Raw genomic sequence first — 24567 nt, 5'->3', positions numbered from 1 at the left:
ATATTGCTGCATGTGCTATAAATGGGTCTGTGTAGCACGAGTGATTTAAAATATATAGTTGTATTTAGGCACAGGGATTGCACAAACACTTCACATGCATTTAAAGTATGTAATAGTATGTCAGCACTGGGATTGCACAAATTAGCTGACGTGCTGGAATTCAAGTGAATAATTAATTAGTAATTGAATCCCGGCACAACAGTATATATAGCTGCATGTTTCATTCACTCAGGGCTGTGTGTTCAGTGAGTGGAGAACGGGTGCGGAGAGGAGGTAAAAAAAAAACGAAAAAAAAAAAAAAAAAAAAAAAAAAACAATTGCTAAAATGTGCTGGCTTATAAACCAGCACGATACTACAGTTTATCGTTTGTTTGTTTAGTGTTCGTCTCCTGTTTGTTAGTGTCTGTTTCTTTTAGTGCTAGTAGGTCGTTATTCTGACGCTGAGTGTGGCCGTACTGAACACGCACATTACATGACTTTCTGTGGTAGGTTTCTCCCCTTTATAAATTTGGGCCTGAATGTATTAAATGTACTAAAACCAGTTGCTACAGAGGTTCTAATAAGGACTTGATTAAAAAAAAAAAAAAAAAAAAAACACAAATACTTTAGTGATTTACCATATCTATTAATCTTGTAGGTGTTTCCAACATGGGTCATTTGTTGACCCTCAAATTCATATTGTGAAATAAAAAATGGAAATAACATTTAAAAAAAAAAAAAAAAAAAACCTGTGATAGAGGTTTGAATATTTTTTTAGGGCAGTTTAATTAAGATCTGTCACTGGTTAGAAAATTAGAACAGACCACTTTGTCTTTAACCTTGTCTAGTATTGGCTAAACTCCAAACTAGGTTATTTTGTCAGCTGCTACTTTTCTTGTTTTGTTTTCAATTTTAGAGCAGCTATATTATTCAGGGGCAATCTTTATTTACTTCAGCAAAGGTGTTTACAATTCCCAATAATCACGATTTTCATATTGCATTAATTTACTATAAAATAATGCTATTTGTGGAAGTTTACCAGTGTTTGGTTCAAATATCTGCTGATTACACATTTATCTATTCATTCTTGTCGACATGCAGATAGGGTATAGCAGTTAAGAACAATTATTAAATAGATACATTGACAACCTTTGTGCCATAATACTACCCACGCTACATTCATCAACCTCCACAAGATTCTTAGAACCCCTGATTTTAACTTAGCTAGTTTCCATAGAAATGTGTCAACCTCTGGAGTGAATTTTGAGAGAGTAGTCCTGGGCAAGATTTAACCTCTGATTGAACTTGACAAACAAATGCATCTCATACAACATCTCTCATGGTAGGTGATATTACATATCTTGTATTACTTAGATCTGAAATGCAAATGTTCTTACACATGTAAGCAACAGAAATGTTCCAGTACTGAAATTATGCTGCTGTTTAAATGCACACATACCGTTGACATGGAGCAGTGATCCATGTTTTCATCTGCAAAGAGCACAGCGTCTTTTATGAAAACAGCACTGGCTCGGAGGATGAATGAAAGAAACAGGTTCATGTGGATATAATTCCTGGTGCAATGGAACTTCCTGAAAAAACGAAAATACAATGTGTGGGTCATTTGGCACCATGGGCTAGATTCTCAAACTCTTAGTACAATACAGTACAACGTTGCATATCCTAGAAGGCCATGCCACCCTGGTTCTTCTTTCTTAATATTTCTGTACTTTTCACTCATTCTTGTTATTGCCAACAGCTGATAAGAAGCTCGGTTTGAATATTTCTTCGGCTATTTTAAACAAACGGCCCGTAAGCATTGTGTTTATGAAGCTTGCTTTGTTTAACTCAAATACATTTAAAAGCTACAACAACATGCTGCCAGTATCTGCAAGCGTGCACTCCATCATATAAGCATGTTGCACAAAGCTTTCTTGACTGGTGTATTGAAACATCAATGCTACACGCAGCTGACTGAGACACGCACACAGCCCGCCTCTCTTAAAGGGGAACACACTAAAAGGCTGATTGCTATAATGCTTTCTTTCCGTTTCCATCGCGGAAGCTGCATTGGCTGCCAATGCCATTACTCTCGTAGGCTACTTTTAATATTTAATTATTTCTTTAGTGAGGCGGTTAATTGATCAGGGTGGTTATGTGATGGTCGGATATGTGATGTTCCACTGTATATCCTAAATTATATTCTCAACCTAATTTAGAAGTGGTTTCTAAGTTTGTCTTCAATTACTTTCAAAAGGTGATTTTTAGGTGAATACATTATTGTTATTTAAGTACACCTTAAGAATCTTTTGCACCATGTTTTGAGTGATAAGTAAAATCGGTATGAGAGCTGCTCCACTAATTTGGTTGTATCAGTGTATAATTTGCCCTTTTCCACGACCATAAAATTTGACTTATACACAGTAAGAACCAGGGGTGAAATTCTGCTTGTACTCGCACCCATACTAGGTACCAGGACTTATTTTATCTGCTTTTCATTCAACACACATGCACTCCATCCACAGTCCACTAGCATTTGGTTGGAAAGCAATCTCGTTACAGCAATTAAACTCATTAAAATATTCCCAAAATGAATTGGTGGATGAGATATTGACCTTCGTTCTTGGTAACAAGATCATAAGGTTATTTGGCAGTTTTGGTGCCAATCACTATTAAACCAATCAGGCAGTTTCATTTTGGCAAGTATCACAAATCATCACCCATTCTGCTGTGTGTCAGTGCTCATTGGTTGATCAGCGAGAGAAGCAGCAGGGTTAGGAACTAATTATGTAAACAAACATTGCTACACATGAATTTGAAGGCAAAAATCCATGTCTGTGCCCCCTCCATAAATAGCTGATCGATTTTAGAAATACATTTCTCAACTTGTTTTGTCTTGCACCGATTTACCACCTTGCCATGACTTGGCAAGTGATGCATGGGATACATAAACACAGGATCAACAAAGTGCTGCTTCAGATTCGGGGATACCAATGCATGGGCTTCAACAACATTACTGGGGAGTTGGTTCCAGACCCACAATTCTCTGTGCAAAAAAAGTGCCTCCTATTTTCTGTTCTAAAAATCTATTTATAACCACTAGCCCTTGTATCTTTTTTCAGGGTGAAAAAGTCCCTTTTTCAATACCTTTTAGAATTCTGAATGCTTGAATCAGATCACCGAGTAGTCTTCTTTGTTCAAGACTGAATAGACTCAATTCTTTTAATCTGACTGCATATGACATGCCTTTTTGAACCAGGAATAATTCCGGTCGCTCTTCTTTGCACTCTTTCTAGAGCAGCAATATCCTTTTTGTAGAAAGGTGACCAGAACTGAACACAATATTCTAGATAAGGTCTTACTAACACATTGTAAAGTTTTAACATTACTTCGCTTGATTTAAATTCAACACTTGTCTCTACATATCCAAGCATTTTGCTGGCCTTTTGTTTTTTGAGGAACACTTTGGTTTTATTCTAGAAATAAATGACAAAAAATAGACGTGCATATGTATCTATATCTAAACAGAAACAAAACAGAGAAGCAGGCCATATATATATATATATATATATATATATATATATATATATATATATATATATATATATATATATATATATATATATATATATATAATTCTAGAATAAATAACATTACAGTAAAACTGAGTGATTGAGTGATACATGCACAATGGTACAATGTTTTCAGCATTTACAGCTTCCTTGTTTATGGTGAACTGATTCCAATTTATCAATTACTTTATGTAAAAAACAAAAAAAGTACCAATATCTATACATTTTAGAAGTATTTATTCATTGGCACTCAGATTGTCTAACCCCAAGATAATGTATTCCCCGTGCTAACTGGTCAACATGAATGAAAAGTAAATAAGTTTATAACTTTTTACCCCAGATTGCATTGTAGTTAAGATTTGAGTTGTTTACAATTTATATACAGTATATATTAAGTATACCAATAATTTGGTTATGGCACTGCTGTTGCAGCTTAAAGAAGAACCATACTTGAACAGATTTTGTTATTTGTAAATTTAAAAGCTCCATTTAAAATAGATGCTTAGAATTAAAAAAACAAACAAAAAAAAACATCTGAACATTACCTGAAAACAGCAAAAACAACAATGGCTATAATTAATGAAACCAGTGACGTGGAGTAACCTGCAGTGTAGATGTGTTGAAATGTTGAGTAGTACAATTTCTACAAGAAGAAATACATTCAAAGATTAAAACATTGTGTAGACATGAATAAAAATTTGACAGAGTAAAAAAAAGTAACACAATTATTTACTATCAACACAAAAAGTCCAAATAAAGTAGGAAATAGCTAAACAGCTGAGGATCTGATTACTCTCACTGTAAAATGTAACAATCTTCTCTTTTATAGGAAAATCACTTATGAAAATGCCAGAGGGAATAATACAGAGCCTCTTAACAAGTTAACCAAGATGAATGGCTTTATTCTTAGGGTTACACCCACTGTTTATCTTTTAAAATTATGAATGTGTTATTTTATACTGTTATTTTAACTGCTTCAGAGTAGTTATGGCATCAGTGAATTGAAGACAAATAAACTGGAAATCTGGTAACCCTATTCATTCTTATTCACACGTTTGTCTTCTTTCTAGATGTTTGATGCACAATGCATTATGGGCAATCTCAAAAAGAGAGGAACAAGCACAGCCCAGTAGTAAAGAACAGTTTTGTTTTTTTTTCATTGTGAAATTACTCAATTGTGATACCATTTCCGATGTCTATGATCTCAGTACTATTAAATATATTCGCTATTTGAACATTAGGATCTTATTCATGCAGTATCTATGAAATACCCCCTCCTGTCCTCTTAAGAGGGAGTTTACGACCACAAAGGTGCTAATCTGAATAAAATGAATGTTTATTTTGAATTGTATTACTATAATGTATGTAACTTAGATACAATAATCTTCATGGATGCCCCACCCCACCCCACCCCACCCCACTCTACACAATTTTGAAACCAATGTCACTGCTATTGCTTGTTATTGTTTCTATACAGTTTCATATTAGTAGCAAACAGGTGTGATTAACTGATCAGATGATTAATTGACCAATAGAAAATATCAAGATTAAAACCCCTAATTTTCATTGACCCTGGATATTCATATAAAGTCATCATTGGGCTTTCTGCTTAAACAGATCTCTCCAGATGTTACTTAATCTTACCCATCTTTATGTGTGTTCACAAACTTCAAAATGGTAAGCCAAGTTAGTCATATTTGACAGTCCTGTGAGCACATGTTAGTTCAAACTAAACATTAGGCCTTATGTTTAGATAACATTTGCAGTAGTACACAGTTTACAAACCGTATTCTCCGGTTCCACGTCTGTGTCATTATCAAAGTCACAGGCTTCAGGGTATGGTGGGAATGAGTAGGTCCAGCCCCTGCGTGTGCAGTTTCTATAGACAAGTCCTGAAAAATAAAGTGTTTAAATAATACATTCCATTTATTTGATATCAACTTTTCCCAGTACAATATGGGTGGTAACAGAGTACATTCCAACTCCCTGAATCTGCAGACTGTCTCTGTGATTATGTTCACATCTCCCTGATAGTTCCGTGCAATCTACTGTAGCTATATTTTCATTCTTTCCACAGACTAAACTACCACCACTCCACTTTAGCAAAAAAAATACTTTCTTTCTTTGAACTGCTTCCTCCAGTTGCAGGATACCCCTAGGACCAGAAGTTGCCAAAACTAGAAGTACATTTAGAGTCAGACCTTAAAATGTAGTTTTAAGTGTAAGAGCATTTTTTTTTGTTTGTTTGTTTTGTTTTTGTTTTGTTTTGTTAGTGTCCCTTTTGCCCCTCCACCTCCTCATCTATCTTAGCCATAGGTGTTCCCCTTCCGAGTGTTGGGACCATACCTTACCTCATGCTCTCCATACTCCCACAATCACTCAGCCATTGCGCCAATACTGCTACATAACAGATGCATAAATACATTTTTCTTAAAACAAAATTACCTCACATTTCATTTGTCATGCATATAAAATGTTCCCCAGTTATTTACCCTAACCACCCTTCCTTGAGGTAGACACATTAAGCCAGTAACACCTACAGAATATACTTACAATATTATATCTTAGAACTCAACCCAAAGTCCATCTTCTTCTTTGCTACAATGCGAGTGTTTTTTTTTTTTTTTTTTTTTTTTTTTTTTTTTTTTATTACCACGAACTTTCCTCCTACCACCCACCCACACACTTCAATGCTTGAGTGTATTGTAATGTCATACTCTAGAGACAATTTGTTTTCTCCAACAGTGGATCAGCAGATATTAGCAGATAACTCAACAGTAAAAAGCCCCCACTTTTCATGTATACACATATTAGCTTAAGTCAACAATTAAAAAATAAAACATGAATGCACAATATCTTTTCAGTTTACACATTTCAGTTTCCCTCTGTCTGATTTCAGTAAGTAAATTTCTGATTCAACCTGTCCAATGTGTGTAGTATTCCTAACCTAAAGCCAGCAGCTGCCAGCAACCTGCAGTCACACAGTTATGTGTCACAGATCATAAATGTAATAAAAAAAAAAACCGTCCCCTTTGTGCTTCAAATTAACTCTGCTTTATTTTAAACTATGCTATACCTTCATTATTTATAACCTTGCTGCAATTCAGGAGGCATGGCAATGGCTCCCTATCATCCATTAACCAATACCCCATACATTTACAGCGTATACCTCCTGTTTTTTTCTACATAGTTTGCTCTGCAACCTTCCCTGTGCCACCTCTGCAATGGTGTGCAATATAGTTATGGCAGAAGCACAAACATTGATTTAATTAATAGATATGTGTAAGTTATCACATGGGAGCCTGTATCTCACTTCATCAATAATAAATAATCTACATTTGCTTGCATACATACTTGTTCATTGTAGGAATATTTTTTGTTCTTTTAATTAAAGTACCACTTGCATTTCTATGTACTCGAGTATGATAAAAATGGGCTTTATTTTCTTTACTTGTTTTTTAAATGAGCACCATATCAAAGTTGATGTAGTTGCAGACTATCCCTGACTATCTCTGACTTCAGTGCTGGTTTTACACTCCCAGCCACATGATGTGTTTACTAGATGTCTGTTGTGCTCCCAAGGCAAATCTTTCAGAGACTCTCCAGAGACAGTTCAAATCAAGTTTAAAAAAATATATAGTTCTTGACTGCATGCCCCTCATGGCCTTGTAGAGAAATTGGCCTGTAATGTATCTGGTTAGGGGCAAAAATGCAGCATGCAGCTGTGTGGATCCACTGTGTCTACAGCCACCAAGATCCATGCAGCTGCATACATCTGATTAAAAGACTGTCTTGTGGTAAAACTAACTAAACAATAGCCACAAAAGTCACTGTAAAGTCTGGTAATATGCTTTATCAAACCTGTTCAATTGAGGTTTCCATGCAAAAAAAAAAAAAAAAAAACAGCAAAAACAGGGATATTTCTTACCTTGTTTAGTTGTAAAATGTCGAAAGAAATCTGGACACGTCATACTGACAACCTCACCAACTACAACTCTGGGCCAGCATTGTAGACCATCCCATTCAGTTTTGCACACTGTTGTGACAACAACAACAAAACATTGCAATTAAATGTAAATGGCATGGATTGGCCAGAGCTAACCAAATTGCACGAGCAGTTTCCTCTGCTCAAAATCACAACATTGACACTAATTTGGAAGAATAGTCATACAATTAAAAAATAATGTATTTATTAGGGATGTCAAGAGAAAAATGAATCACAATTAATCTTGAGGTTACATTTTGTTTGTATTAGTTAAAAAATGTTTGAATCGCATATTTTAATCGATAAAATTACTGCATCCATCTCATTCAAGTTTATTATTATTATTATTATTATTATTATTATTATTATTATTATTATTATTATTATTATTATTATTATTATTATTATCCAAAAAACACCCCGACCAAAACCATAGGTTTTTTGGTCTGGTTTGTTGTGTTTTTGACAAAACAAACAAACAAACTAAAACCTGTTGTCCTATTTCTGGATTAATAGTGTTGCACTTTCTTTATAGTTTTTATATTTACACAGAATTACACAGAAAAACTCCAGCATTTGCTGTTAAATTGTTTGAAACAACTGCTAAATCACAATGGAGTCGGTTTATTGTTCACCTAATGCATTTCAAATTATACTGTATCTTATCAGTTTCCTTTTAAAAGGTATCCTTTACTGATGTTTTTTATTGCCGTTATAAAACAAAATTATTCTCTTTTACTAATAACTTAAGATTGTCTAAATGAAACAAAGCTTTCATTAAGTAATGGTTTGTAACAGGGAGAGATCTGTTCTGACTCTGCTGGCGTGTTCACGGGCTGCAGGAAGAAGGCGGCAGTCACCCAACAACCGCCTGTGAGTCATGGCAGTGACACGGGGAGGTGGGAAAGTGGGTGTGTGGACTTTCCCCCTCTCTGAATGGCTGAGAGGCGGGTCTTCGGTGATTGTTGGTCCTATAAAATAACGCTCTGTTGTTTCCTCAGGTCTGCCCACTTAGACGCGCCAAGAGTGCGGAAGCTTTGATTCAGGACCGGGAATCAGCCGGGAGAAAAATAAAGATTCACAGCGAGACAGAGAGAGAGAGCGGGGAATCCTTGTGCAGACCCCGGCGTATTGTAAAAGAGCAGGCTAGATAGCCGATAGAATAGGACGGTGATCCGGGTCGTGCGGGTAGTGGCGACCAGGATAACGCTGCCGAGTGCAGCACCTTTTATTTGTAGTTTTATTACTGTTTTATTTTCCCTTGTTCTTTTCGCCTTCTGTTTTCATTATTATTTCTTTGAGCACCTGCGAGTGCACTTGCTGTTCGTGTACCAGCTGTGGTATTTCCGTGGTGCTGTCTATCATCGTTGATAGGCAGCCCACGGTCAACAGTGCCCTCTGCCGGGGAAAAATAAAAACCGGTCCAAAATAAAACTGGGCACCTGTGTGGTGTTTCCCAAGTACACCTGTCTGTCTCCTGGTCAGTGAATTACCCACACCCCTTCCACACGGTTATATTCTCCTTAATTGTAAATATTACGCACGCAGCCGTACACACATTACGCACTGTGCGTACCTTTGATTTGCAAAATTTCGTCTTCATAAGTGTCGACTCACATGCAGCTGTTCAGATAAGCTGCGTACCTATGGAAGGCCATGTGGGTCAAAAAACTGGGTCAAAAAACAAAAAACATTTAGTACATGTTGTAATTCTAATTATTAGATGTACTAATTTGGCCAATCAGATCACTGAAAATGAAATGAGAGCCAATGAATTTAAGGAAAACAGTATGTGTAATAAATTATTCAATTTAAAATCATCTGCTGTTTGGACTTGGCAGTGGGTAAAGTCTAACGAAAGACAGACATGGTATGTTTAAGAGGAGAATCAACCGGCAGTTTCAGAGCCTTAGAAATCACTTTAATTCAGTGTTGACCCCACTGAAAATAATATGGAATTTTAAACAAGTGTTGAGAGATCTGGCATTTAATATAATATTAGCTACGGAAACTTAGTATTTTAGTCTAAACTGAAATAAATATAATTAGAAAAAAAAAAAAAATTTAAAATGGGTACATTGTTAGTACAAACTGAACCATGTCATGGTCAACATTGTGTGTCTCAAGAAGTCGGCAGCACTCAGCTAATCTATATTTGTACCATAGAAGAAAATCTTTCACTGCCATGGTTTGCAATTTTTCGTTTGCTGTTGTGTTGTTGCTAGAAAGTGCGCGCTCGAGTATATTCAAATGGTGACGCATGGAATGAGTTTCTGTATTCTAAGAGGGTCAAGACAGAGGAGTGTGATTAATGCGTGTTAAAATGAAAAAATCAATCTCCAAAGAAATTAACATGTTAATAATAGAAGTAAATGTGAATAATTGTTTTGCAATCTGTTGATATTAACTTAAGTTTTTTAATTGTTTCACTTATTTTGTATATTTTATGATTTTAGAAAAAAATTGTTCGGGTGAAAATTTAGTTGTGTGTTCTGGAGGGTCTGGAAATTATTATTATTTTTTTTTTTTCCACACGACTGTCATATGTTTTTTTACAGCGCTGATCATAAAAGGCTTAGCTGTGGGGTGACAACTATGACAAAAACACTGTAAAGGGGTTACATCAGTAAACAAAGAGTACTGTCTGTGCAGCTGTAATAAAATGCACATGACCTCAATATAGCAGCAATGTAGGTCAGAGGTCAATTTCAGGAACAGAAAGACTTTTAGTATGAAAGATTAATAAAAACCCTGCAAATATGAAGTCATTACCTCAAGTAGTTTCTGATATACATAGCTTTGGCACTGTAACAGCGGGAACTTTATAAAAAAAAAAAAAAATGACAGGGCATTGTAAATCCCGAAACGTTACATCTTTATTGTCTGGAAATCAAAAAGTCACATGACCTCAAGTCACAGGTCACCTACAAGCTGAATAAAAAAAAAACAACAGCAGCAACAAAAACTGACATTAGTTGATGATAAAACCAATAATGTTATGTTCAGGAAAATGTAGTCCTCAGTTTATGAGGTTGTTTCATTGTAAAAGCATAATTTCTAAAAGCCAGTAGTTAAGGAGGCATTGTGAAATTTCAACTCAATCAGTACAGATGTCAAACCACCTAAGCAGAAATGACAGGGCTCTGTGGAGATGGATTTTACATTTTCCAGGAAACAACAGAGAAGTAATAAAAACAAATGCCCTAAAAGAGAAGGATATCCTCTGCTTTTATTGTATTTCAAAATACCTGCTATGAGCTAAAGGGTATCACTTCCATAATTAACTATGCTAACAGAAACTGTCAGACTGTGAGATATTCTGCACCTGAACAATTAGTTGAGTTGACCACGTGAGTGCCAGATCCTACAGAAATAGTTGAAAAGGCCATGAACTGTATTCTATCAGAAAAAAAAGGAAATAGATTTGTGAATCTAAGTAATTTGTTTTCACACAATCAAATTGCTCTAAACTGGATTTTCTTATGAGCTATCAACTGGAAATCTGTTAAGAAATCAATAAATATTCGTCTAAGTTGGTTGTACAATGAAGTCATGTCATGTTTTAGTTTCTAATTCATTTAAAGTGTCAGTGATTAGTTTTGCGGATTTGTAAAATCCCATTGAAAGTTTACATAAAGTGACTGTGTCAGCTGAATCTCCTGTTATAGAAGGAGCAGCGCGTTGACAGTATTTGTGGCAAAATGTTATATTTAGCTGTGTTATACTCATTGTTTTCTTTTTATGTAGTTCATTTCTGTACACTTGTTGCATAGTCGCCCACTCATATCGTCACGCAGTTGTGTTTCATTGCAAATACATCCTGCGTGCCTGGACGGTGTGACAAAGAAAACTACCTGCGTCTTTCCGTTTGCCAGCAGACAACCTGCACTCCCTGTTACATTCTCATTCATGCTTATTAAATTTTGAATGGTCTCTCAATCATAATGAGGATGTCATTTCTATGGGTTACCCTGGTAATTGCTACACAGCTCGTTGTATGTAACGTACCTTGCTGTATGTAACATTGATTTACAAAAACAAGATTTCCAAATCTGTTTCAAACTTGCTACACATTTCTGCTCAGATTTGATAATATTGTAATGACCCTGGGTCTGCTGTAACTGCGTTCCGGAAGGTTCTGTGACCCAGGGTCAACAGTTCAATTGCAGCAGGTGTTCAGGGACGTCAGAGACGGGAGAATCGCCACCAATCGGAGGCTTGGCTTGCCACTCGAGTGGTACCAAGTTGCAAGATTGTTGGCAAAACCAATGGATGAGATGTTGCAATCATCAGGGGATCAAGAGCGGGAAACCGTGTTTGCTCGGGATTGGTGGCTGGTGCACTGGGGGCATGTCCTGGATGTAGGAATAAGTAACTGGCTGCTGCTGGGACAAGCTGGAGTGAAAGTAAAAAGAACAGAGAGACAGAGAAAAGCAAAAGACAGACAAGGAGAGCCAAAGAGAAGTGGGACTAAAAAGGAACCAGAGACTGCATGTATTTGTAGAAATGAAAAATCTTTGCTAATTTGTGGCTTTCTGCTTTTACTCAGACCACAGGGGGCTACTGATGTGATCAATGCAGATCCGGGAAAAAAAAAAATCCTGATGTTTTTTCTTTTTTTTTTTAATCTTTCTTTTTTTTTATTAAGCTATTAATACATTTATGGCAGTTGGTGTAAAGGCTTTTTGCAACTTAACACCGCTAAATTATGATATAAATCTCGGCAAAGTAACGAAAAAAAAAAACCCTGAAAAAATAAGGCAGTTGTTTTTACATTATATTGGTGCTTGCAGGCTTTGGCAAGTTGCTATTTCATTTGTCCACAAACAAGTACAGTACTGTGAATTAAACAGTTATGGTGCAGTTCTACAGTTCATATTGCAGAAAATGGTGAAAATAATGGAATGGAAGGAAGGTGCTGACAAAAAGTTAAGATACATATATATTTCTTTTCTGTTTCACTTGTGGAGTGAGTGAGCGGGTGGGCGGTGTTGATCACAGACACTGTACCTGTCAGGTATTTACTGAGCATTTTATATCAATGCTGCCGGTAGACCCCTCCGTGGAGTGACGTCCTCGGTCCCGCCTCACAAGGTAATAAATAGTCACTGAGAGGAGATGTCAGACTCTTTTGCATTGAACCTGCGAATGTGAGTGATGCAACCTTGCAAAGTTGGCGGTCATCTTCTCTTTCAGGGAACCGGGGTTACATCCGTAACCTATTGTTCCCTTTCAATTTGAAGATGACCGTTAAAAAAATATTTTGGGGAAAATATACCAAAGTTGTCGCGAGGGAGAATGAGCGGACAGCATATTTGTGGGACATGTCTCTACCGCCATCTACTGTTGGTGGTGTAAGCGTGCAACCTCAAGGACCCTAGTGCCTATTGAAGGCACAGAGGGATCTATGACATTAAGTCGGTAGAACCTGATAAATATATGCAGAGTAGCCCATCTATCCACAGTACAAATATCGCTCAATGAGGCACCTCAAAAGAGGGCACATGATGTAGCCACACCTCTGGTAGAGTGCGCGGTCACCCTCCCAGGTAGGGGCAGGATGGTATTAGTTTACGCAGTCAAAACCGTGTCCACAATCCAATGGGACAGTCACTTCTTAGAGAGGGCTTGACCTCAGGTCCTTTCACCATGACAGACGAAGAGCTGGTCAGACTGACGCTGCGCTCTCGTTCTAACCACATAACCTCTCAATGCCCAAACCAGGCAGAGGGAATTCAATCTCCTATCTGTCTCCTATGCAAAGGGAGGGGGATGGAAAGCTAGTAGTTACACTGACTGATTCAAGTGAAAAGCTGTAATCACCTAAGGGAGGAAAGCAGGGTCTGTGCGCAATGACAACCTGTTTCCATTGTCCCAAATACGCATACAGGAACTGTGCACAGACAGTGCCTGTAGCTCACTGACCCGCATAGCAACGGTGATAGCTAACAAAGGCTGTCTTCATAGAGAGCTATTTCAACTCTATGGAATGTATGGGCTCAAACCGGTTCTTAGTGAGAGCCTCCAATACCACATCTAGTCTCCATTTGGGAAGGATGTCTTTTATAGGAGGACGTAGCCGCCGAGCACACTTTAGAAAGCGGGTTGCCGGTATATGAGCGTCCGGGGATACTGAGTCAATGGGGACATGACAGCCAGATATCGCTGTTAGGTACACTTTCAATGTAGAGAGAGATTTACCCGCCTCTTGCAGATCTTGTAGAAACTGAAAAATAATTGCTGCGGGGCAATAAATGGTATTGTGGCTTCTGGCCATGCACCAATTTTGAAAATATTTCCACTTGTAGGCATACAGTGCTCTTGTGGAGGAAGCCCTAGCGTTCTGCAGTGTACTGACTACTGCATCTGAGAGCCCTAAGGCGGACAAATGGTCCCGTTCAGGGGCGAGACCCACAGTTGGAGTCTGCCCAGATCTGGGTGCCAGAGGGTGCCTTTAGCCTGACTGAGGAGATCCATGCACAGCGGGATCTCCCAGGGTTGCCCTCGCAGCAGCTGGCAAAGGTTCAAAAACCAGATTCTCCTGGGACATCTGGGGGCCACCAGGGTAACGCTCATCTTTCCTGACCTTCTCGAGGAAAGCAAGGAGCAGCTGTATAGGCGGGAAAGTGTACAAAAGCGCCTTGGGCCATTCGTGGGCTAGCACGTCGATGCCTAGTGGACCTCCACAGCTGCGGATGGAGAACCACAGGGGGCAATGGGTCGTCTCTGCCATGGCAAAGAGATCGACCTCGGTTTCCCCGAAACATTTCTGAATGCGCTGCACCACCTGAGGGTGCAGTCGCCATTCTGACAGTTGAGGACCCTCCCCTGGAGAGAAGGTCCACTTTCCAGTTCACCACTTCCGGGAGATGTACAGTCCGGAGGGACAGGAAGTGTCTCTGTGCCCAGATCAGCAGCTGAAAGGCTATGCAGTGTAACCCTGGCGACCGAAGTCCTCCCTTGTAGTTCACGTACACAACTACTGACACGTTGTACCTAATTTTGCTTGGTAGGTGCTGTTTTGTTCACGCTCTATTGGCATCACTGGGTTTGTTAAACCAGCTGATAAAGCTCACTTATTATTTGTTATACATTCTAATTTCAGGTGTAATTTGAATCTTAACTTCATTCAATTTGGGTTCCTGAGCAAAAAATCCAACAAGGCAGTGGATCCCAGATTTTTTTTTACTTCTCCTCACTTCAATCTCTGTAGTTGGCTGTAGCACACAGACAAAACAGTGTGCTTTGGACTTTCTTTTCTTTTCTTATATTACACTGTGTAACACAATTTTTGTTCCTGGGTAGTAAGTGTTATTTCCTAATTGCTTATGCCTCAAAAGTATAGACAATGGCTATTATTCCCCACAAACTTTGTTTTTGTGACCAGGACAGTGATATTTTGAAATCTACCTATTTCCAATGAGAAAATGGGTGAATTTGTGTCTTTTCGTTCACATAAAGTCAGAAAAAAACAACATATGAATCCAAATTAACATGTATTTGTACTAAAGTAATACAAAAATGACTACAAAAGATTTAGAAGTGAGTAGTTTTTCGAGATTTACGATTATACTGTAAATCACTTTCATGAATCAGCCCCCAAATGTAGTCTCCCATCATGTTCTCGTTATACTGTCCTTGGTAGCGGCGTTCAAAGTCCAGTATGTCCTGGTGGAAGCGCTTGCCTTGCTCCTCCGAGTACGCTCCCATGTTCTCCTTTAATTTATCAAGATGAGCATCAAGGATATGGACTTTGAGGGACATCCTACAGCCCATTGTGCCGTACTTCTTCACCAGAGTCTCAACCAGCTCCACATAGTTTTCGGCCTTGTGATTGCCCAAAAAGCCCCGAAACACTGTGACAAAGCTGTTCCAAGCCGCTTTCTCCTTACTAGTGACCTTCTTGGGGAATTCATTGCACTCCAGGATCTTCTTTATCTGTGGTCCGATGAAGACACCGGCTTTGACCTTTGCCTCAGACAGCTTAGGGAAGAAGTCTTGAAGGTACTTGAAGGCTGCCGACTCCTTATCTAGAGCTCTGACAAATTGTTTCATAAGGCCCAATTTGATGTGCAGTGGTGGCATCAGCACCTTACAGGGGTCCCCCAGTGGCTCCCACTTGACGTTGTTCCTCCCCACGGAGAACTCGGTCCGCTGTGGCCAGTCCCGCCTGTGGTAGTGCGCCTTGGTGTCCCTGCTGTCCCAAAGGCAAAGATAGCAGGGAAACTTGGTAAAACCGCCTTGGAGACCCATCAGGAATGCCACCATTTTGAAGTCTCCTATGACCTCCCAGCCGTACTCATCATACTTCAAGGCATCCAGCAAGGTCTTGATGCTGTTGTAATCCTCTTTGAGGTGCACCGAGTGAGCCAGGGGAAGAGACGGGTACTTGTTACCATTATGGAGCAGCACGGCTTTGAGGCTCCTGGATGAGCTGTCAATGAAGAGGCGCCACTCATTCTGGTTACAGGCAATTCCGATTGCCTCGAACAGACTGGTCACATTGTGGCAGAAGCAGAGCCCATCTTGACAGGTCAAGAAGCTGGAGAAAGGTTGGTGACGCTTCCTCTGATCTGCGACTTGCACACTTTCATCCAACAAGTTCCACTGCTTGAACCTAGACGTCAAAAGCTCGGCATTGGACTTGGTGAGACCAAGATCTCTAATCAAGTCGTTGAGGTCTTTTTGGTTGGGGTAGTATGGGTTTCTCTCCTCAGCTCCACCTCTGAAATTGTCATCTGGATCTACAACGTCTTCCTCGCTCTCTGACTTGCTGCTCTCTTCTAAAGATGGCTGCTCTCTCTCCGGAGGAGTGGGTACGGGGAGCTCATGGCAGTGTGGCACCGGGGCGATGGATGAAGGAAGGTCCGGATACATGATAGCAGGTGCATTCTTGCCAGTCCGACGTTTGGAAGGGTCCACCATGCAGAAGTAGCAGTTGCTTGAGTGGTCAGTGGGTTCCTGCCAAATTCTTGGGATAGCGAACTTCATGGCTCTCTTTTCCCCTCTGTACCATCCTACAAAAATACATTTATTTCACCCATGACTAATGTGTAAGAGATTCTTGCAACATTTTTCATATATGATATATTTTTTCAATAACATTGAAAATTGTAAAACATTTTAAAATTAAAAACTTTTACAATTTTAAAAATTTTAACAAATTTTATAACATAAAATTCAGAGCAACAATTGTCCATCTTACCTTCCAGAGTTTTTTTGCAGTGCTCGCAGGTGAAATGAGGTGCCCAGGGTTTGTCTTGATCCCCGACAGGCATGCCGAAATATGCCTTGTAGGCCTCACACATCTTAGCAGATGCTTCCACGGAGTACATTTTTGCTCTTGTCTTGATAAATTGGCTGCAGACATAGCAAAATGCGTCTGCCGGATGCTTGCAGCCTCTTGATGCCATCTCAGAAAAATGCAGATATGTATCCACTTAGGCAGCTGGAACTAAACTGAACTGGTGGGCTTAAGGCCCCTGTATTTATACTACTATTTATATTACTGGAAAGTTCTAGAAAGTTCTAGCAGTTACTCCAAGTTTACTCAGCACTGAATCTATCTGGAATGTTCTGGAAAATGGTAAATTTCAAAATATCACTGTCCTGGTCACAAAAGCAAAGTTTGTGGGGAATAATAGCCATTTTCTATATTTTTGAGGCATAAGCAATTAGGAAATAACACTTACTACCCAGGAACCAAAAAAAAAAAAAAAAATTGTTACACAGTGTTATTTGTCACAGTCTGAGTAGCACGACGCTGGTCATCTGCAGTTGTACCACTGGCTAATAAAGCAGCATGCTTTTAACCACCCAGTGTATAGTCCTGGCTTAATAAACCATGAATTCGAGAACCTGCAAATCCTGTATGAGCCTCAATTATTTTCCATGCAATGCTACAATATCTTGTTTAACTGGTTTGTATCTTTCATCTCAAAAACTAAATAATTCACAGAAACTTAACTGAAAGACACCTTAAAAGGGTTAAAATGTAATATTCTTCTTAAAAAAAAAAAAAAAGTTACTAAAAACTAAAGCTATAAAAATCATTTGTTTGAATTATTTCTGTGTGCACCTGAATGTGATACTTGCTTGCTAAATGATAGCAGTATGTTGAGCTACCAAAAAAAAAAAAAAAAAAAGTATTTGTTTAGAGGTGGGTAATAAGCCTATTTCTTGTTCCCTGCAAACTTTATAATATTTTGGGATTAGGGAAAAAGGCCCAAGTGACTAGGGTAAAATCTTCCATTGGGAAGTGTAGATTGAGTAATAGATATAAGAATTTGAATACATTCCAAAAGCTTCCACATCTTAGGTGTTTAATTATTGTGAATTCACTGTTAATATTGACAATTGGTCAGAAGTAGACATATCTCTAACACAGTGTAAATAGACAGTGTGAGCCAGAGCCCGAGGACGGACACCTATAAAATATTACAATATAATCTAATGAAAAGTGGTAGTTCATTTAATATGACACAATCTGATGTCTGTTGCCAATATAGGATGTTGCTTGAAAGTTTTATTAGCAGAATTTGTGGGCCACAGTGGCCAAGGTTTTATCATTTTCTTAGATTTGTGCTTCTAGCCAATAAAAACACAAAGTACATCTGAACACTTCCAATACCCTATAGCACTTCCACAGTTTAAAATGTTCAAAACACTTTGCTAGTTTATTATCACTTCATTTCTTTATTTTGCTTTTTAATTTGTTATCTTTGCCCAGTAATGATTCAGCCCACAGACATATAAAGAAAGGGACATGTTAGGATAAACAATTGGGGCTTACTTGTCCCCCATTCATAAACTCAAAGGTCATTCATACTATAACTATAAAACACAACCCTTCAGTGCTAATACTCACTTAAGTGAGCTTTCACAATGTGAAAAATCATTAATTTAGCGCACTTAAGTGTGCAGAATCACACAAGTGATGTATCTGAATATGGCCCTAAGTGGTAGTATATTGTATGTACTATAGTTATACTAAAATATTGGGCAAACAGAAACCTACAAAAGGGGTGAGCTAGCACTACTTGTGTCGACTATTTTATACATTGTATAAAAAGCAGTGTATACTTTACTCTGCTGTATAATGTCGTTGCTGCAATATTGTGACTGTAATTATTGCTCTCATAACACAATGTTTGCATTCCAAATCAGTCTGAAGCAGTTGCTATTAATTAATAGTACAAGCAATAAACCTACCTGCTACCAAACCACACCCAAGCCTTGACTGCTCATGAATATGCATGACAGTGGCAATTTCTTTATACTTTATCTTTATCTTTAATTATATCTTTGTTGTATTTTACTTTCTATATACACCAGATTCTTATCATAGCGGATGCAAATAACAGACGTCTCAGCTGGCGACATTTGTCTCACTTCTGCCGGACATCAAAAGGAAATTGCATTTAGACACATATACACAGTTGGCTGCCCCTCTTAGAAGTAGTACAAATACATATGTTACAATGTATATTTATTGAAAGGGATAAATACAAACTGAAATCTAAGAATATTCTTATATCTTGATTTAAAATCATTACGAACACAAAACGTAAATTATCATCGTCAGCAAATCTGCTAGGAAAGACAGAAATTATTTAAAACTCCAAACAAGAATGCACCCTGTTATATTTAGTATTGTGTGTAAAGAATGGACATTTATTTGGGGAATGTAACAGAAATTTGGAATAAACTATAAAATACTTAGCAAAAGTGAAATCCTTACAAAAAGTTTTTAATTCTTAACTTCAATCAATTCTTTAAAACAAACACCTTATTTCAAACTAACCAATCACAAATGCATGTAACAATGGGTAGGCCACAAAGACCTTAAAACATGCCCTAAAAAAACATGGACCAATCAGAGGGACATGTTTTGCTTGCATGGACTGTCCCAGGACATCCAACCTTATGTTATGGATTTAAAACCATGATTCTTCAGTAGAGTGTGATCCGTCCTCAATGCTCTTTGCATGCCTGTGTGCCTTCTGAAAATTTGGGGTGTTTTCTTGAAAAAAACTTTTGGTGTATACTGCTTCCTGTTTACATTTCTGTTTACCTGTTTTGCTGAAGACACCATCTTGGACTGCACAGAGCTCTGCATGTTATCTGCTTAAAACGTTTTGTCAAAACCAGGATGTGGCAGGGCAGAAGTTCTGCTGCTTTAAATATTATGTGTGTGGGAATGTAAGGTTGACAGGTACTGGGTTAAATCTGTCCCTGCCTGCAATCACATGTGTGGCCAATCCCCAATTAGGAAAGTTATGCTAATTGGGAAGTGGCCACATGTATAAAAAAAGAGCAAAATCCTTTGTTTGTTGGAGGGGTTTGGTTGGCTGAGGCTGGGGCTGGGGCTGGGGCTGGGGCTGGGGCTGGGGCTGGGGCTGTTTGTGCTTTTGCTTGAACCTTTTATTTTAGCCATCGTGCCCTGTTTATTTTGTTCCTGTTTGTTAATTAAAGTGTGCTTTTTTTCACAGGAGAAAATACTTTTAAAGTGAAACAAGGTACTCTTGCCTTATTGCTTGTAGTGCTAACAAGATGCTTGGATACATTGTGAAAAGTGTTGAATTTAAATCAAGGGAAGTAATGTTAAAACTGTACAATGCACTAGTAAGACCTCATCTTGAACATTGTGTTCAGTTCTGGTCACCTTGCTATAAAAAAGATATTGTTGCTCTAGAAAGAGTGCAAAGAAGAGCGACCAGAATTATTCCGGGCTTAAAAGGCATGTCATATGCAGACAGGCTAAAAGAATTGAATCTGTTCAGTCTTGAACAAAGAAGACTATGCGGCGACCTAATTCAAGCATTCAAAATTCTAAAAGGTATTGACAGTGTCGACCCAAGGGACTTTTTGACCTGAAAAAAGAAACAAGGACCAGGGGTCACAAATGGAGATTAGACAAAGGGGCATTCAGAACAGAAAATAGGAGGCACTTTTTTACACAGAGAATTGTGAGGGTCTGGAATCAACTCCCCAGTAATGTTGTTGAAGCTGACACTCTGGGATCCTTCAAGAAGCTGCATAATGAGATTCTCTGATCAATAAGCTACTAACAACCAAACGAGCAAGATGGGCCGAATGGCTTCCTCTCGTTTGTAAACTTCCTTATGTTCTTATGTTCTTATACGTTGTGATGTTTTGCTTGTATCTTGTGTGAAAGATTCATTTCAATCACACAAATAAACCTTGCTGTACAGCGTTGCAAGGTACACAACTGTACTCTCACAAACTTTCTTGGGCACTACTCTCCCTGCATTGCGGCTGTACCCACACTTCTTCCTTCAGTAGCAGCCCTGATTGATTGATCTGTGTGGGTTTTATTTACCCACTGAACAGGCATAGGCAGCTGGCATCAATTTACAATAACAATTAATGTATTAACAGCATTTGGCAGATAGGTATTTTAACCCCCTCCCTCCCCCTGCTAAACTTGTATTAGTAGATTGCTGTAACTTCTGAATTAAACAAAACATTTTTTTAATTTTTCAAGTAAGTCTTTTTCTTTGTCATTTCAAAAAACTTCTATCAAGCATTAGAATGAACTCTATGCATAAAGAGAATTATTAAGTTTAAACCATAGATCATGTTTTATATATATAGATAGATAATATATATAATATATATAATATATTATATACACACACATATATAAATTCATATGGAACTCCAATCCTGCTTTAATAATAATTGTATTATTGTTTTAAATATGTATATCTTTGGTGGACTAATTTAACAAATATGCCTCACATTTTAATTTCCAACCTCTCAGATGAAACATGTTCTGTAATTCTTCCTTATTCGCAACTGCAAAAGGTCTATTCAGTAACATTTGGGTCATATTTTCCACTGTGCTCTAATGAGGATTTCTTATTTAATTACATGATAAGTCACAAAATTATGCTACAATCAACATTTCTGTAATAACACCCTTTTCATTAATTTTCATTGTACGTATCACTGAAACATGGATTTTTCACTTCAATGAAGAAATACCTTATCATAAGGATGGGTTTGCTTATCATAACATTATTTCAGATCTCAGCAAGCTGTGGACAATACATTGAGTCTGCTGCATTAAGAGTTGTTTTTTCTCTGATGAGAAATAATAAAATGTGTAGCTGAGGCAAAGTGCTTTGCAGTGTGCAGGTACAGGAGTGATGGGGTGATCAATAACAGACAGGCAATGATGATAATACAGGTGCAATGGTGTTTACTTATAATCCAAAAAGTCACTTGACAACTGTAAATAATAATAATGAATTGTAGTACACAAGGATGTGTACTACACAGTATAACCCAGGAGTTCAGTCCTGAAACAATAAACACTGTATTTAACACACACACAATATACAAACAGTCACCAGTCTAAGTGAGCTATAGTGCTCGTGGCGCAAATACAATTTATTGTGAAACAAGTACAGTGTTGGTCTGTAGCGACAGCTCCGGATCATGTTAGCCGTCTAATAAAAACAAACAAGTATAATTAAACACGACAAAACAAATCTTGTTACGTCACCTTATATACCGTCAATTACGCCCCCTTGGTAAACGATTGCCTCCAATCCGCGGTGGCCACATCGTTTCCCTTCCGGGTCGAATTATTTAGTGTACCATAGCTTTGCCCCCTTTCTAGATAGCCGACTTCCACCTAACCCTGGGAATGAATTATCTGGCCATCCAGTCCAGGGCACCCTCACAGGTCTGGAGGGAGATTTTTCATCAAGAATCATTCTGTCATAACAGCTCACAGGCTATTGCACAGAAGAACAATATATGCTCTGTGAAGACTGTAATAAAGTGAGCTATTTTGGCATAAGCAACACATTTCCTCTCATTATATTGGATTCAGCAAACCTGACCTGTGCTTTGTGACAAAGGTGACAAGTAAACCCTTACAAAAGGTTTACAGCAGTATAACAACATTACAAAGTGCAGTAAAACAAACAAAAAGGACAGTGAATTATTAGTAAAGCACAGGTAAGCCTTGTGGGATAAATGTGTAGTTGTAATTGAATGTACTTCGTAAAATTGCATTTTGTGTTCTTAAACTATGAGACTTGAGATGCTGATATGCTAATTGAGTTTGTCTTCTCATAACCTTCATTCCCTGAAAACATTCATCGATCTTTGAACACTGATCTACTTCAATGGACTAGATATTACTAACAGGGTTGAAAGGTGCTGACCTGCCAGTCTTGTCTAAATAAACAAAGCTGATTCTTATCTTTTAATTAAGAATGTCTGCCTGGAAGACAATATACAATATTCTGCCTATAAAGGGTTAAAAAGTGCAACACCTGTTGGATACGAGGTGCCATGACTCTCTCCCATGAAATGTCTAAAACTACGATTCAAACATATTTTGACGAATGAGTAACAATTTAACTGATCAAATTGGTTTTAGAATCATTTTAATAACTAATCTTACGGACACATTTAAGAGTTGTTTAAGTATGTTTTGACAATAAAATTGAAATGTTTATTGTCTTTTAATGAAGTTTAAAGTGAAAATAACTTGTACATCATTTTCCTTTAATTATTGTATAATGTCCTTAACGTGCTTGTAACGGTAACTGACTTAGGAGATGAAAGTGAAGTTTTCTTCTATACATTTTACTGTTATCCATCCATGGAGGAGGGATGCTGCTTCTATTAATGACACACACTGTTGGTGTAAACGAAAGTGTCATTCAAACTTTGTAAGCCAATGAAAGGACTAATTTCAGTCAGGGGTTAGCTTCCTGTTTTACCCGGAAGTGATTGGATCACCAAAGTAAACTCTTTGGGCACTATATTTAAAGAGGAGCAAGAGTGAACTCCATTTAGCGCCATAATGCCAACATCCTCCCCAGATGTAGACTCTACGTCCAACTGCAACTCCGTGTTTTGAAGAAGATCAACTGCATTCCAACTTTGTTTTTCAACAGCAACCACATCTCCAGAATGAGTATTAGGTTTCAAAAGCTTTAAGATTCAGGTAAAATACTATTTGTTTGTATAAGAAATATCTGCATGCAAACCAGAAGTAAAAACATCTAATACAGCATAACAGTTAGCTAAGATTACAAATACAAGCAATTATACTTTGATGAACAATTCAAACAGAATAACACTTTAACTACACTGCTGATATTGTGTGTATTTGAAAACAAATATGAACGTTGAAACCATTTAAACATTGATCGAATTTATCTACAAATAACTCTTGATTACAACTTAATACTAAATGCAATTTAAACTGCTTCCAAACAGAACTTGTTGAAACAAAACACAGTCTTCATTCCAACCTACACAAAAGAGGCTGCTTCACACCGTTATTGTAGTAATGTGCATGAATCCTGCAAGCACATGTACATAACCATACGGAAGCCTGCATGCTTATGAAAATGTTTGTTTATTCATGTTTTATTCCTGCTTGTGTCTATACTTTAATTCTGGTATCATGATTTCTAACTTCTATATTCTTCTTTCATTCATGAGCCTCAATAAATGTTATTCTTTTTATATGTTGAGGGTTTTTTTTGCCATAAAGGTAAGCATTTATGATTGATTTGATATCTTTAAACATATACTGTATATTTGAACTTTTAATTTTAGTTAATTTGACTTGTTAACCTCTTGATCTTGAAAATGTAAAGTAAAATCTTATATCTTTGCCTCATATTTATTTTCTATTTTGTTTATAGTTATTTTGATATATTTGAAAAATCGAATAATGGAATTGTAAATATAATTTTATGAGAAATCTGAAATTTGTGAAGGACTAAAAACCTAGTTTTATATTTAAATATTGATAACATAATTGAGGCTTCATCCTGTATATAAAAACATATTATTAAGTAATAAGTTTGTATGTTACCAACACAGTGGAGGGTGGTCTAGGATATATATGTATTAATGTTAAACATTATATCTTCAGAAACATGTACTACAGCCTGTTACAATTACATACTGTATATGATTATACCTATTATTTATTATTATTATTATTATATTATTATTAATTATTATTAT

General features: G+C 37.5%; 1 protein-coding gene across 1 annotated transcript in view; it reads right to left on the bottom strand.

The window, feature by feature from the left end:
• LOC121313797 (vasoactive intestinal polypeptide receptor-like) overlaps window positions 1-24567 on the bottom strand; it is a 52063-nt gene that overhangs the window by 25830 nt on the left and 1666 nt on the right. The window contains exons 2-6 of the mRNA XM_041246592.1: window positions 14098-14225; window positions 7480-7587; window positions 5337-5443; window positions 4097-4194; window positions 1439-1571 (exon numbers count right to left, since the gene is read on the bottom strand). Of these exons, the coding sequence (XP_041102526.1) occupies window positions 1439-1571; window positions 4097-4194; window positions 5337-5443; window positions 7480-7587; window positions 14098-14225 (574 nt within the window). The remainder of the gene's footprint in view (window positions 1-1438; window positions 1572-4096; window positions 4195-5336; window positions 5444-7479; window positions 7588-14097; window positions 14226-24567) is intronic.

Source organism: Polyodon spathula, chromosome 4 (assembly GCF_017654505.1).
Source record: "Polyodon spathula isolate WHYD16114869_AA chromosome 4, ASM1765450v1, whole genome shotgun sequence".
Taxonomy (NCBI): domain Eukaryota; kingdom Metazoa; phylum Chordata; class Actinopteri; order Acipenseriformes; family Polyodontidae; genus Polyodon; species Polyodon spathula.
The sequence above is the reverse complement of the archived record's forward strand: the minus strand, read 5'-3'. Positions and strand labels throughout refer to the sequence as shown.